This window comes from Thunnus maccoyii, chromosome 6 (assembly GCF_910596095.1).
Source record: "Thunnus maccoyii chromosome 6, fThuMac1.1, whole genome shotgun sequence".
Taxonomy (NCBI): Eukaryota; Metazoa; Chordata; class Actinopteri; order Scombriformes; family Scombridae; genus Thunnus; species Thunnus maccoyii.
In genome coordinates, this window is record NC_056538.1 from 18,079,784 (window position 1) to 18,095,715 (window position 15,932).

At 40.7% G+C, this 15,932-nt stretch overlaps 1 protein-coding gene across 2 annotated transcripts in view; it reads right to left on the reverse strand.

The window, feature by feature from the left end:
- Positions 1-15,932, reverse strand: part of grik4 (glutamate receptor, ionotropic, kainate 4) — a 303,754-nt gene that overhangs the window by 92,066 nt on the left and 195,756 nt on the right. For both annotated transcript variants that reach the window (XM_042413663.1, XM_042413662.1), the window contains one exon: positions 1,676-1,841. In XM_042413663.1, the coding sequence (XP_042269597.1) occupies positions 1,676-1,841 (166 nt within the window). The remainder of the gene's footprint in view (positions 1-1,675; positions 1,842-15,932) is intronic.

Here is a 15,932-nt window from a genome sequence, read left to right on the forward strand (position 1 = left end):
GATTGCACTCGCTATCTGCCCCGTTTTAAGGTCCTATTCGCAAATGATTTTGAGCTAATAATATGCTGGCTCAAACACGCCCATAAAGTTTTTGAGTGCAATTTTCCCCTGTTTTGCGTCTGTTTGAGTGAGCAGAGCGGTTTCCAGTGTTTCAGGCTTTTCTTCACATTTCAGCACACAGATTGGTCCACAATGAAAACTGCAGAGCAAAAGCCTCAAATTGTGTGTCTTTAATTAGCAGAGTTGCGCACACACAGAGCTCTCCATGATCACAAACCAACTTTCATGTATTTTTTTTGCTTATTTTACTCCTCTAGTATTTCACATCTATAACATAATCTACTGAAATGTCCATCAAAATAGGCTACAGCTATTAATGTGACTTAGGCAGGTCTGAAATGTGTTAATGTCTGAATCTTACAATAATGTTGTTCAGGTGTTACTGAATGTATGCAGGATTTTGCAGAAACATCAGCACTAATGTTCTGTTTGTTGCCCACAGCTGGCTGTGTGTCACAGCTGGCTGCAGCATCACACAGCAGCTGAAACGATAAGTGTGTCTCCAAACTGAGAAAGAGGCTGTGCGCATTTACGCACGCAGCACAGCAGCAGTAGCTTCATTAACACTGGATCAGTCAGGATCTGACGGTATTGATGTTCTGTGATCTGCTACACATCTACACAGATCAGCTGTTACACACTGATTCCACGTTTATATGGTGGAACTGTTTGTAATAAAGCAGTACTTATGGATGAATCCTGAGCTCCATCAGAGCTGTCGGGACATTTTTTATTTTTACGTAGCTGAAAGTCCAAGATAAGCCTACCACCCCATACCCACTTCACCCTCCCTCCCCCATGTCTGACTGAAGATTTAACTCTTGATATCATTGAATAGCAATTCAATATCATTCAAGCTTCACAGGCTTGAAGATTTGAAGAGAGAGAGAGAGAGAGAGTGAGTGAGGAGTGAGTGTGTGCAGTTTACACCAACTCTCTGAAGATGCTAATAACTCCACCCTAACTGCGTGTGGCAATTAGTGCTGGTCTTTGTGAATTAGACTGTTTTTGCAACAACGCTTATTTGCATAGAAAGGGGCCAATTTTGTGTCGAATGTATGAGTATTACCTAATTTACATGCATGCAAATAGAACAGGCACACAATGACGCTATTTGCTTGGCAGCACAGTTTGCAGTGCATTTCAACCTTTGTGGGTGCTTTGTGAATTACATGCTATCTTTTTGCCTCATTTGCACATAGGGCCAAATCCTTTTGTGGGTTTGGCCCTATGTCATTACTTTAATTAAAGGATGATGATGACATAGAAAGAGAGCAAGGATTCCTCCGTAAATGTGATTTATTTTGGGATGCTGACGTCAGGCATGCTGCTGTGTGGGGGAGTTCTAGCTGTGGAGTGCAGCAGCTGCTTCAGATGCGAGCGTGTCACAGGGTGAGATGTTGGTAAGCGCTGCATCTGTTGTCAGAACACAGTCAGCATGCGTGTGAGAATCTTATGTGTGCTAATACGTGTTAAAGGATAACACATTAAACAATGATGTTTGCACTCTTCACACTTTGTTGACAGATGTAGGGACTATGGTTTGTGAACATCCTCCTCCCCAGGTGAGTGTGATATGTGTATTTTGTCATAAGAGTGTGAATGCTGTACTCACAGTCGGCCTGTGCACAGATGAGGCAGGCGGTGGTGCTGTTAAAGAAGGTGAGAAGACCGGCCACAGCCAGGCTGATGTCCATGTTGGTTGGCCTCAGGTCTAGAGTGGTGAACCGCGGGAACTGAACCTTCAGAATATCCTCTGGAGCCACCTTGACATAGGGCACCTGCACAGAAATATTCATGTCAAACTATCTTAATCAAACTATTTTAATCGTTTGCAGTTGAGTAGTTGGGTGGTGACATTTCACATTAACGTTTATGTTTAAAAATGCAGCAGGCGTCTGCAGACAGGACACCCATAAAAGAGATAAAAACGAGAGAATGTGTGTGTGTGAACTGCAGAGTAAAAATAGTACGTGCCAGCAGACAGGTAGAAGAAAGAATAGCTCTGAGGAAACCGGTTTAATCTGTTATGATAAATTGCAAGCAAGGATAACCCAGGGGTCTGCGGTGATGTGCATATTCAGAATACACATTTTTTTGAGTAATGGAGGCACTGAAGCTCATATAAAGTACAAGTATGGTTCTGAAAACTTATTTTTGTTCCACCCACGCTAATGAGCCCTTGTTAAAGAAATCTTCAGTATAACACCTCTTCAACCCACTGTTACAAAACATTTGTTTACATGAGTCATCGTGGGGTAGCTCAGCTGTTACAACACACATGCACAACGTTATCATGATGTATCAAACATCTGGATATGAATTATGTGATGATATTTTTGGACATGAGTCTCGGTGCTTTTAGAAGATATCTATGCACAGACACTGTTCATTATATCATCAGCATAATCATATACAGTACAGTTCATACATAAAAGTAACATGTGCATCTTTTAATATTTTTAGGGATTAGACGAAAATATGTACTGAGGTGCATGTGTCTTTCTAGTAGTCAGAGCAAAGATCAGACACAATGAGTAAGTAAAAGAAAGCCAGCCAAGCCTTCAGAAGGAATCAATAAATACACAATTCTTTCATCTCAACCCTATTGTGAGGCATACGCATGTTTCCACAGCACTGATTCACTGTAGCTATATAAAAACTGTATTCCTTAGCGGCCCCTAATTAATTTATCATACCACCCCCACTGTACTAACAGGTATGTTCGACACAGGCTCATCCCCGCTGACAGAAGGGAGATTAAGTACACTGCCGCTAACATTGCAGCCTTCAATGTTGCTTGAGCGCAGCAACAGATTCAACCTGGAGCTACCTATGAATCTGCTGAACTTCAGGAAAATCATAGATTACATTCCACCCCAATTCAAACACCACTCCCATCTATTTCCCTCAAATGAAATCCATCTCTGCTTCAGTTCTCTGTGTGATGTGAAGGGATACACACTGCCAGAGCTTACAGTGAGGCTTGGGAGGAAAAGGACGGGAGAGTCAGAGTGTGAATGAGTGTGGCAGGTGTTGGGTCGGTCAGCTGGCAAGGCATTGCGGTTGAGCGTAGTGGGGCTTGAAGGGGATGCAGGAGGACGTGCTGGGTCCGAGTGGAGGAACAGGGAAGGGAGCCTCTTCATCATGGCAGATTGCCTGTCTGTGCGGTTCCCAGCGCCCATACATTGCTTTCCCTCTGGTCCCCATATCCCCTCGATTGGTTTTCCATCCCTGCCCATCAGGGTGTAATGGAGTCCCTGGTGTCTGGATGGATGGAGGTGCGGCCACTACTGACAGCCCCTGCTGGAACACTGTTCTGCTCATTCCTCTCAAGGAGCCCTAAAACCTGGGTAATAGCTGTACACCACACTGGGGAAATGTGCCCCTCTTCAGGTGTGTCCTTGATCCTCCCTGTTGTATTTGCACAATTTCTCACTACCCTTTTCTCATTTCTGTCCCTTTCTCTCCTGTTTCTCTGTGTATCCCAGATTGTTTACTCTTTTTTTTCCACTTGTCCCCTTTTCCCATCTGTTCTTTCCTTCCTTTTCAGCATCGCGGACTGGTGCCACCCGACCCCTTTCACTTAGAAACCTGACACGCTTCGATAGGCTGTATCTGAGGCAGCCAGGAGGGGGGGAGGGAGGGGGTCATATTCACATTCACACACAAAAATACACACACTTTGTCCATTTCCATTCTGTTGGCCCATTGGACCCTATTGCTAGAAAGGATGGCATCACAGGGGAATTACTCTGCTCTGAGTCTTGATTCATCATCATATTATGCTGTATGAAGCCTTGATTCACACTGAAAATATCTAACTAGTTTATTCTGCTCATTTTCATATGTTATGTTTACTGGAAAAAAAACGTTAACATGCATTTTTTTGGTGAAAATGCACTTGATCTGCAATATTTTTCTATGCAATTTAAACATATCATACTGCATTAAGCATTCACAAGGAACATGACAAAATGTAGCTTACAGCAAGGCTTGGCAAAACAGGATCTCATCTATACATTGTGCCTCAACACATTTTCCCTTGGTTAGAGCAATATGATTAATTGGTTGTTAAACAGTGGCAGTCACTATCCGCCTCATGTGGTGGAGCGACAAAGTGTTTTGAATCAAAACTCGAGTTAAAACAGGGGTACTCCAAGCAAAGAAAATCAATCTCCACATTACTAACAGCAAGTTGTCAGCCACATCAAAGTCACTTGCCAGACTTCTTATCTGCAACCAACAGCTAGTATCAGTCACTCTGCTGGTCGATTAATCCCAAAAATAAAAACAGAGAAAAAATCTTTCCTCCTTCAAAGACCCTATGAACCGAACAGCTGCAGCTAGCAGCTTCAGTTTAGCGCTGCAGGAAACTCACAAGTTTGCCATGCCAGCAATGCTGGCTACTAATCCAAAGTGAGTCAATTTAGCACATTTTACCACAAATTCTGACTTGTTGATTTACTGTCATGAACAATGCCACTTTTGTTTAGGTTTGTGGTAATTATTACAGCTGCACTAATCATTATTTTATAGTAACAATGGATGAAATTATTATTTGTTATGTGAAAGGAGTCATTCATAGCAACAAACAAACAGCTTGTGATTCATCCTTAGGTGTTAATGGTTCACCTTCACCACCCTCATCAACACCATTTCCAGAAGCAGCAGCCAGCTCTATTCCAGCAAAACACCTCTGATAAACCCAGTACTACCAGCACCAAATGAGAGACAAAGTTAGTGACTAGCTGGTGAACATACAGGAGCACTTAGCAGCTAAAAATTCAGGTGGCCAAAAAGATCTACTAACACCTTCACTATAACATTATAAGGTGATTTTATGTCGATATTTACAGCTTGAAAAAAATGTTCCCTTAAGGTTCTGCCTGTCTACAGCTTGTTGCTTGCTCACAGTATATTGCAGGCTTTTTTTTTACTGTCAGCAGTGGGTAAAGCAATCTAACAGAGTAAATGTGTTTCCTTAAAGATTTTGTCTAAAATATTTTGGTTATATTATGATGATACTCTACATGTGTGTGACTGAGTTGAAAGCTTATAATCAGAGAACACAGTCATCTTTCATGAGAAGACCACTCTCAAAAAACATTTTCCCTTCACTCTGTGGTTTACAAATATTCTTCTCACAAATTATTATCAATTTACAGGAAATTAGTGAAATTTTTTAGTTTAGCTATTTGGAAAAGGCACAAAAGAATTTTTAGAGGTGATGTGAAGTTGTAGATACTAGTAAACAAGCTGTAACTCAAAATTAGACAGTTACGGAAGTGTCTTTTAAAAGCATCTGCTCAGGGCCATAGCACTACTGGTGTGGGAGTGAAACTAATTACATTTGAAAATTGTGGGGGGGGATCTCAAGCAAACAATAAAGCCCAAGGTAACCGCTCTGCTTTTAATAATCTGGTAGCTTCACTGTAGATAGAACTAAATACCAAGGTGACTGCTGTGGAGAGAGACAGGTGAGTATCAGGGGAACGAAGGGTGGGTGAGGAAAGGGAGAAAGAGTGCAAGTGAAAAGACAGAAAAGAGGAAAATGGAGAGAGGGATAGAGAGAAACTACGACAGAGGAAGAGAGCAATGAGTGACAGAGAGGCTGAGATAGGGGGAAACGGTGCACAAGACAGGAAGAGAAAAACATACACAGACACACAGTAATATAACGGACATAAACAGAGAGTGAGGGATGGCAAAGAGGTTGCAATCAGCACTCATTAAATGGTTTCACTGAATTCGGTGGTGTGACATTTGATTCTGTTGTCAAAGGCAATCTGTCTCATGTCTTCTCTGTTATTAGTTCATTTCACAAGACATATAGCTTCAGGGGATCCAGTAACAACATCAGCATTTAGCTCAGTTATTGTTTGGTCTCTATGGGCTCCAAATGCATTGCAAGTTGAAGCAGAGTACTGTGACTCTCATTTATTATTTAGAAGATGCCGTAGTTGTTCCCTATTAGAAAAGCAGTCCTGATATTTATTTATATTACAAATTATGTTTTGACAAGTGTTGAGTATCGCACTTCAGCCATTTTTGGATGCAGACTGAAATATGTCTCTGGCACCAAGTATCAAATACTGTCTAATGTCCCAAGTTGGCAATGAATACTTAAAGATTCTTAGTCATACATACTTATCCCTTTGACAAGATATTTTGATTGATTGATTGATTGACTGGGTGTTACATGAACACAACATATACTACCAAAGTTTTGGTTATTTCACTTATAAGGATTTGTGTCTTTCTCCGTCTTATCTGGATTTCTGAAACCAGGATATGGTGTTTACATGGGCAACACATAACCGAGCTACTACAAAATTCTGCAAACACACTAAGCTAAGGGTTTTTGAGGGTTGAACTCTTAATAAATAATTCATTCAAGGATGTTATTTTCAAAACTTTGACTTTGATTCTCACCTTGTTTAGACATAAATATTTAATGTTATGTATAGATTTGGAAATAAGTTTTCACATTAAGTTTGCACATTTTAGACCGCTACTTTGTGTTAAAAAAAAAATTAAACATGAGACATGAGAATACTCAGCCTACGTAAAGCCTACTTACAGCCCGACGGCTAAAGATACAACTCGGTACCCTGTTTTCTCAGAGTGTTTGTATGAAACAAAAACTGAGTCTGCCCACTCTGGCTTGGATGTGTGGCTGTGTGCTCTTGTCCATATATATGTGTATGTGTGTGTGTGTTTCCTGCAGTGTGACAGAAAGGCTGGCAGGTCTGCAGACAGAGGTTTGACATGCGTTTAATGAGGGGGCTCTCACAGGACACAGGCTTTGCACAAGTAACACATACACACATTCAAACACTCTTGCACACACAGTGAACAGTGGGGGAAAGAAGGCACTTTTGTTTGGCAGCAAAAATGTCTCAACCCAATTACAATGTGCTTACAATATACTTGCCTTAATTACACTGAGATTGCACTCTGATCTGCTAAGATTAGCTATTAAAACAAGGAATAAAGTGAACCAGCACATTTTCAAACCTCCGAGCCAGTGATGATAATGATGATTGTTGGAAACAGCCAGGTTTTTTTGGCATTGCTTTGTATATAGCTTACCAATAACCCATTACCAGTAACCTATGATAGCCCCTATTCAGTGGAAGATTTGAGATAACATTCAAGAACAATGGTTTCACATCTGACCAGGCATTAGCGAGGATACCGTTGCTCTGAGCTGGAGTGAAGGTGAAAGCTAATTTCCCTTCCATCCAGTCCAACAAGCTCTGGGTTGCCTCGGTTGTTGAGCTGACAAGTGACCAAGTCATTCTGCTACCTGTCCACTGTGAACCCAACAGAAGCCTGCAGGGGAGGGAGTCTGAGTGAGAGGAGGTGAAGAGGAGGTGGATGTGCAGTAGTGCCATATGGAGAACAGAGACATAATGAGCAACTACATCTGTCGGCTTGAACTCAGAGGGGCAGCAGAACAAAACTCTGTTTAATAAAGTATCACAGCACTTTTTTTGGATCTTGGAACGTGTCAGGCACAGCTGTAAGAACGTTAGAATTAGTGCTGTTCATTGGTGATCTTTGAAGGGACTCATTTACATTACACATGTTACATTACATGTTGACTTGGCTATCAATTAGCATACAACACATGCTTGGCAGAAAGACTGAGCCGTCCTTGAAACACTTAGCGCTGCAGCCAAATGGACAGCAGCCACTCAGTCTCAGTGAGCTGAATACAAGGTTAGCTGAAGCCAGACGGAGAATAGTTAGTTTACCTTCAAAAACTGGACATACTGTAGCTAATCAGTTTGGAGATCATCTGTTGTAGAAAGTACGGGTATGAAGCCTGGCTGGAAATAGCCTATTGCAAGCGAGTGAATTATGTTGGCTATTGGGTATTAGAGAACAGATGCTGTTGGAGACATTGTCAATCAGTCAGCATGTGTGATGCCAAGGCTGGGACGCTAAAGTGGCTTTGGCGAGGATGGTGTTGCGGGGTAGCAGAAGATGGAGGAGTGCAGGTGGTATTTTATTATATCTACCTGATCCCCTTTCACCCCGAAAGGTTTATGGGGGATTTGGGAGACCAGCTGTTGGCATTCAGAAAAGGCAAAATAAAAATCTCGTGGGAGAGAAAGGAGGGAGATCAGACACCAGCGATAGTAGGGGTTGAGTATCCACTCCGCCCTACCAACAATCTCCATCCCCGACCGCCAGCTCATCCCAGCCTCAGCCTATGCAGCCAGATCTCTATTTGTTGTAGTAATAAGCCTGCATCAGGTCCCTGCGGTCAGAGCAGAAGCAGGCCAGTGATAAAGATGAAGTGGGCTGTGGATCCCATGGTGCCTTTTAGGAGAGTGGAACACTGACCACGAGATCTCTATCTCATTGATCAGCCAGTTCAGAGAGAAAAAAAGTTCCTTTCCTCCAGAGAGACCCGTTCTTCACTCCACTGCCCTATTTCAGAGCACATGTCTTTGTAAAAAAAAAAGAAAAAAAGAATGAAGTATTTTTAAACTCCCCTGTTTGGCTACCAGCTGTGTTGGTATTATTGTGAGCGCTGGGGATAAGAAAAACAAACAAAAACAAAACCAACGACAAAAAAAACCACTAATTTGATTTGGTGCAGCCTCCTGCCTCATACCTGATTAATTGATGCAACGTTTACAACTAAATATGGTCTTATATGCCCATTGTAAGTCTACCTGTGTTTATCAAGCATGAAAAAAAAACATGTTTGTATCGTTGCATCCAAAATTTTCTATAGGGAGCTTTAATTGGAAAAGTGTGGTTTTTTTAATCTAACAATGGGCTCGATCCAGCTCTGGAAATCTAGCCAAATGTTCGACTTAAACTACCCAAACAAAGCACAGCTCAACTTTACACAATAAAATTGGGAAACCGTTGCCCAACAAATCTTGTAGAACGTGGCCTTAGAGTAGAACACAAACATGTTGATGGAGGGACAAAAGACACAAATGTTCTTGCTGAGTTTCAGTTTGCAGAGTGAAAACAGCAGTGCATTAATTTGGTGAGCAACTGGCGGAGAGCTAAGCAATACCAGCTGGGTTGATTATTGTCTCCTTCCAAACAAGACAAAAACTCTGCTACTTGACACAACTGACTACGACAAAACAAAAGCAACATTTTAATAAGGAGTAGAGTCCCTTTTCATACCCTCGATGACAACAATCAGCTAAATTGAAATCTATTTTGCCTGCAGCTCACCTGGGAGTCGCTCCGTTTTTCCTCGCTTTCATCTCAGTGATCAATTCAAGAGACCGTTTCATGATGACAAGATAGTGGATTTGGATATGCACATGGCGGTTCTGCCGGTGCGGCCTTGACAAGACAGATCAATGGTGTTGTGAGAAAAGGGTCAGCAGAGGTGCCGCCGACAGCTGTGCTCCTCTAATTATGATTAGGAAGAGACAGGAGGAGCACCTGCATTTTGTTTGCAAGCAGAGTGAAGGGAGAAATCATGTACAGAGTGACACCCAGTTTAACACCCACATTCTTTTAATGTACTTACAGATTTGTGCAACTGTATGCACATGCACACACAAACCTTTTAGAATTGGCCATAATGTATTATTCATCATTTGAATACATTGCTTACTCATTATCAAACATTTTCTGACATTTTCTGCTTAATGCTGTGCTTACCGCAACTTGTGAAGCTATATACATAAAAACAAGGCACTATGATATTCAATATAAGTACACTATACAATGTACATACTTTTGTATTATTTATTGTTAAAGACCAGATAATGTTTTGGAATAAATGTTGCCATTAAATGTATGACAGTCCTTATAAGGTAGGGAAGTTGAGTGTTAGCTTCTATACATTGTTACATCATTTACACAAACAACAATCATATGAACTTTATTCAAAATAATCAGATTTACACAAACAGAAACGAATGACACAGCAATGGCACAGCAGTGTCCTCATAAAATAAGTGGTGCTAGAAGCTTGGAGACATAGTGAAGACTTGAAGAGCTATTGGTTAACCACAGCTGGCAAGCTAACTGCTAACATACTAGCCAGCCAGTAACATGCTGGCATTAGTCCCTTACAATAGCTTTCCAAGCTAGGTGTCTTGCTATTTTCGGTCACTATGCTACATAGCTTGGTGGCTGACAGGATATAAGTTCACAAAGTTTATTCAAAAGATGTGTCTGTACCAGCTTGTCTCAAACTGTTTGCAAACCATTCTACTTTTGTGGAGCTGTTTATAATATACTGTAAATCCACCCTTATATAAAAGCGGCTGGTGTAACAAAGCTAATAAGCTACCTCTGTTTTTTAATCCTTATTTCAATCTTTACCAAAGTGAACTCGACACGAAAGATTAACACGGATTTACTTGTTTCCTCTGTGAGGCAATTCACTGAAATTAATTGATTTTACCTTTTGCCTTCATATTTCACAGCAAAGAACTGTAGCTAAGCAAAATTCAACCACCGGAATACACAGAATCCAGCTCAAACATAAGCAGTGACGGTGAGGCTAACATGATCCTGTGTTAAAAACCTGCAATCAGTTCAAACATTAGCCACTAGGCTGGTTATAGTAATGACCAATGAAAAGCGCAAGTTGTGCACACAATGTAAGAACAAACAAAAGCACCGGCTATTCTAGTTCATGCACAACATCTATTAAAAAAAAAGTTCTGTCTTGGGAAATCAAGACAGAACTATGGATGGAAAATCAAAAAAGACACCTTTTCCTGTCCTGCACTCTCCATGTGAGCCCCCTCAGCAGCAACTGTCATGGAGACACATCAATTTGCCTCCCCAAGCATCCTCATCACCATAACATGGCGCTCTGTAAGTTTAATTCTCTGATGGTGCTCTGGTATAATCTAATCATCTATTGCACTGACACCATAGCCATGGAGAACTTTAAAATGACATTAAGGGGAACAGCCACAGACTATCTACTGACCTGTCTGTTTGAGGCAAACAGAAAAGCTCTTTAGAAGTCCAAAAAGGGAAATAAATGCGTGAGGGATGATGCAGCTCCACTTCTGAGACTCTGTCAGCTGAGCACCTGCCATTAAATGTTTCACTTTCACTCCCGAGTCTGAGATTTAATTCCTAAGGCTTTCTAACACACAAAACTAAAATAGCAATTGAATCTTAACAGAGGAAGTCTTTGTAGGATTTCACATACTCCATTTGTGATGTACTTTTTAAAAAACACTGGAGGACAAGTTTGATAGTCTCTTTCTTTATATGCTAACAAATCCAAATGGTTATAATTAATTTCAAGTCTAAAAAACAATAGTAGAAAACAAATGGATGAAAAATTGAGTGTTGGAACGTGAATTGCATTCAGCTGTGGGCTAGCATGTCATTCTGTAAAGCATATACTAATGAAATGTTAATTTGCATCACATTTCGCTGTATTTTGTCTTTTCTGAGTCAAGGATCTGAACGAATACTAAGCAGTTAGTGTCTAATAAATGCAGAAATCCTATTGAGATTCAACAGGCACCTTACTGCTTCTACACCACAATGAATAAGCAAGCTACAGCTTAGGTTTTCCAATTCATACAACATACATCACAGTAATGTGGCTCCTCCTACAGCTGGTCATAATGCACAGAGAGAAAAAATGCAGATCAGCTCTGATTAATCAGATCTGATTACTGGTTGGGGCCAATAATGTATCACTTGCTGCCAAAACAATGTTGTCTTTGGCTGGAGAATGTTTGACTTTACATATAGTGGTTTTAAAGCCCAATTACAGTGGAGAGCTGAACCATAAGCTGACCCCTCGAGCAGAACAAGACCGACACAGCAGAACTAATACCACTCTGCACTCAGACATAGAGATTCAGCGTGAGACTGATGGAGGGTGATTAGGGAGAGGCAGAAAGAGAGAGAGAGAGAGAGAGAGAGAGAGAGAGGAAGTGGGCTTCTGAATACTATTTTTCCCCTCTTTCTATTAGTTTTCTTAAGAATGGCAGATCTTGACCTAGTAGTCATTTATAGATGGTGTCTTATATGGAGTTAGGTAGGAAGGAAATGGCCAGAAAGAGACAGGTGGTGAAGGTGAAATGAGAAAAGAGGGAACAAGAGGAGAAGCAGGAGAAAAAAGAACGAAAGAGGTGAGAATAAGGACAAGAGAGTGAGGAGAGCAGAGACTTATGTGAGGGCAGTAATAATGATTAGAGAGGGGACAGAGGCAGCAAGGTGAAAACTGGTTAAAACTATGGTATGGTGAAAGTAAAGAAGGAAAATAAATGATAAATGGAGCAATGAATGAGAATAGCATAGTGTAAATCAAAGCAGCAAAGGACAGAGGTGCTTGCAATATTGACAGGAGAATGAAGGTCATTCGCTGAATCTGCACCGAGATTGTCCTCAGTTGGTTTATGAAATAAAAATGGAAAAATGGAAATAAAAAAAGGAGATAAAAATGGGTTGGGCAGCATTTCAACATGGAGAATAAGAACATTCAGGCAGCACTCTCATCTCACTGGTGCCAACACTAACCCATCGAGACCCAAATAACCAAATCTAATCACCACAACACACAACAAAATGTTATTTGCAGTAGCGACATATTGTACCAATGCAACAAACTGGAAAAGTTAAGTGTCTGCAAAGTGTCACATTCAAATACTGTATAATATTTATTAATGACAACAATTAACACGTACACTTTGATAATGTCATCACAAGACATGACGATACAAGACATGTTTATGTAATGTCATTACTCTGTACACCACCACCTGTTATCAAGTGTACACGTTCCACACTTAGTAAACTGAAAATCAGCTGCTGAAGACCACGAGCTGCGATTTAAAGCAATAGAAAAAGCTGGTAAGTCCGGATGCCCGGGAGGGGCCATGGAGAAAAAAATAACTAATTTGTGCTCTCGATTTAACAGAATTCACCCTCATGCCATCCTGCTTATCCCCTACTCACTGTGGATTGCTTGGATTTAATAAGGTTTTATTTTGATCTTGGACTAAGATATGATATGTGGATATACTTCAGGTTTTGACTTGTAAGCACAACACCGTGTTATCTCTGAGATCCCTTATAATAACGTTTATAAAATGTATTCTATGGGATAACTGACTTTTTCGCCTTAAGCACTTTCATCCAGTTAATAAAAACTCAGTTTCAGGGCACCTAATGGATATAGGTGGATTCACAACAGTACAAAGAACATGGCCTTTTTGTCAGAAAGGAGGACGTTCGGCTAATCCTGCCTGCCTTGGATCTAGCTTGGATCAATAACTGACAGGGGAAATGTCTTCTTCGTCGCTGTCTTCAAACGTCCTGCTGAATACATTTGGTGCCCTCTACAAGAAGGAAACAGGAAAAATAGTTAAATTGAGAGCACTAATTATTAAATCGAGAGCACAAATTATTATTTTTTCTCCGTGGCCCCTCCCAGGCTCTGTAGGTAAGTGGATTGAGTTAAGATTTATTCCCTGAGGTTTCTTAAATGTCACATATTATGCAAAATGCACTTTTTCATGTTTTAACATAAATATGTGTCCCTAGTGTGTCTAGAGACCCCCAAACTATGAGAATATATAATACCATCCTCTCTCTTTTGCCTGCTCCGTCTTTCATTAAATGTGCGTGCAAAAACAGTTTAAATTTGGCTCCCTTTATGACACGATAAAGAGATCTGTTGAACATAGACCTCCCCCTCCAGTCCATCTCCAGCCCTTCAGCAGGCTGATGGTCCCCACCCATTGAAAACTAAGTGAATCAAATTTTGAAATGAATAAAAGTTATGTTGTTTCCTACAAGAACCAACACAACAGTCTTTATGTCCTCCCATCATCTGAGGAAGTGAAGACTTGTTGAATTCACTATATTTTTGATGGAAATGTCTTTTGACTGGAAAACTGTTATATATGTGTGTGATGGATCGATGTCATCTGACCTCAAACTTGTAAGCTGTAAGTTTTGCCATGTTTTATGATGTTTTACTGTTTGTTTAGCAGGTTAGCCTGTTGAACTTGGTATTAGCATGCTGCATGGCTAATATGGCTAGCGATGTTGGACTAAATGTTGTAATATTAAGGGACATTCAAGAGAAACTGTGTGAATGTTAAGCGTCATTTGAAGCCAACTAAATAACAACAGTAGTAGGTTGGATGGTGGTAACTGTTTTTTCATGTTGCTTTTTGTGGAACTTTGAACTGCAGCGCTAGCTCAGCTAGCTTTGTTGTTACATGTTAAATTGTTCTGCTTTGTTGTCCTCGCCAGTATGTGTGTGTTGCTGCTGTAACGTTATGTAAATGTACTTGATAGACATGCCGTGAAGGTAACGATACACACGTGAAAAAGAAATGGTAAAACTGCAGGAATTCCTTTGCTTTGCAACATTGTGTAACTTTGATTTGCACCCAGCAGCTAACTTGCACAGACCATAAAGCTGCAGTGGCCTGCTGTGGTAGTGTGTTGTAAAGTCAAGGCGAGGCTAATACGTCCAGTCTGATCCACAGATACACTTAGTGTTACTGTAATACTAGTATCAGTGGCGCTACTGCAGCTCCGTTGTGGTTCCAGTATGAATATGAATACTATCAACAGCTCTCAGTCTCTCCTGTTGCGGTCATATAATCTCACATTGTATGACGGCCGGAAACCAGTTCCGGAGAGGGGCGTAGGGAGCAGCAGCTCATTTGCATAGCCACAGAAACAGCCCATCGAGAACAGGACTGAAACAGAGGCATGCTAGAATATATAATCTCAGTGGTATTTTCGGCAAAAAACTTCAAAGACATGTTTTGGGGACTCCAGAGACCTATATTAACTGGCTGAAAAGGAGTATAATATGTCACCTTTAAGCATTACACAGGTTGAGACAGAAACTATGTTGTCCTATTCATCCAGCTGTTTGTTTCATGCACACAACACCAGGCAGTGTTAAAGGATAATTCTGGTTATTTTAGACACACTTGCTTTATCTCTAATTGTTGGAGATTTCAGCGCCTCCAGCTAAGTAAGGCGACTCTAGAGCTGATAAAACTTTAAACACAACCATTGCTATGATTAAAAGAAAAAAAAAAAACTATATTATGCAATGATGTGCAACGGTGCATGAAATTTGTAACTAATGAAAATATCAACTAATCTAAAATCAAAGGATTTATCTGATGACAGTCATTTATACAGTTTAATTATATTCCTCAGAATATACAGATGCAGTGTCTTGTTTCACTGTGGCAGTTTATATTAGCATGAAAACTACACATTAATGCCTCAGCATTATTTAATTCTTGCTAGCTTGACACTGGGACAAATTAGTTCACTTAATCTAACCAGGCAGGGACATTTTATGTTATGCAAATTGTATTCACAATAAGAAGTATGGATGGTCATAACCATAAACCTCCTACCTTTTGTGTGCGTTCCTTTGACTAGGTATTACAGAGCAGGATGATATTGGTGTCCACATGTGTGAGAGCAAAGCTGAGCAGGAGCTGGCTGCACAAGAACAGGAGATTTGGTGTACTGGCTTAGCTATGACCAACTGTGGTGCAGTGTCTGGCAGGGAGACGGTCTAAAGTGAGCATAGCTACTGTGTAAATGGTCTCTGGCCAGAGAGGATTTGTTGGGTTGGCTAGCTGGTTTATCAAGTCACAAAAAGCAATTCCACACCATGTGTAGTGCTGAGCTGCTGGAACACTCGTCCATTTAAATCAGTTTGGACAGCTTTGCACACACTGTACACAAACTGTGTGGACACACAGCAGGATGAGTATCTGGACATGTGAATAGACGAAATGAATGAACACACACATATTTATGGCAAATAATCGGCTTCTTACGAACGCCCCACAATAATGACTCAAGTGAAGCACTGAATCTGCAAAATATTCCTCTCTTAAAGC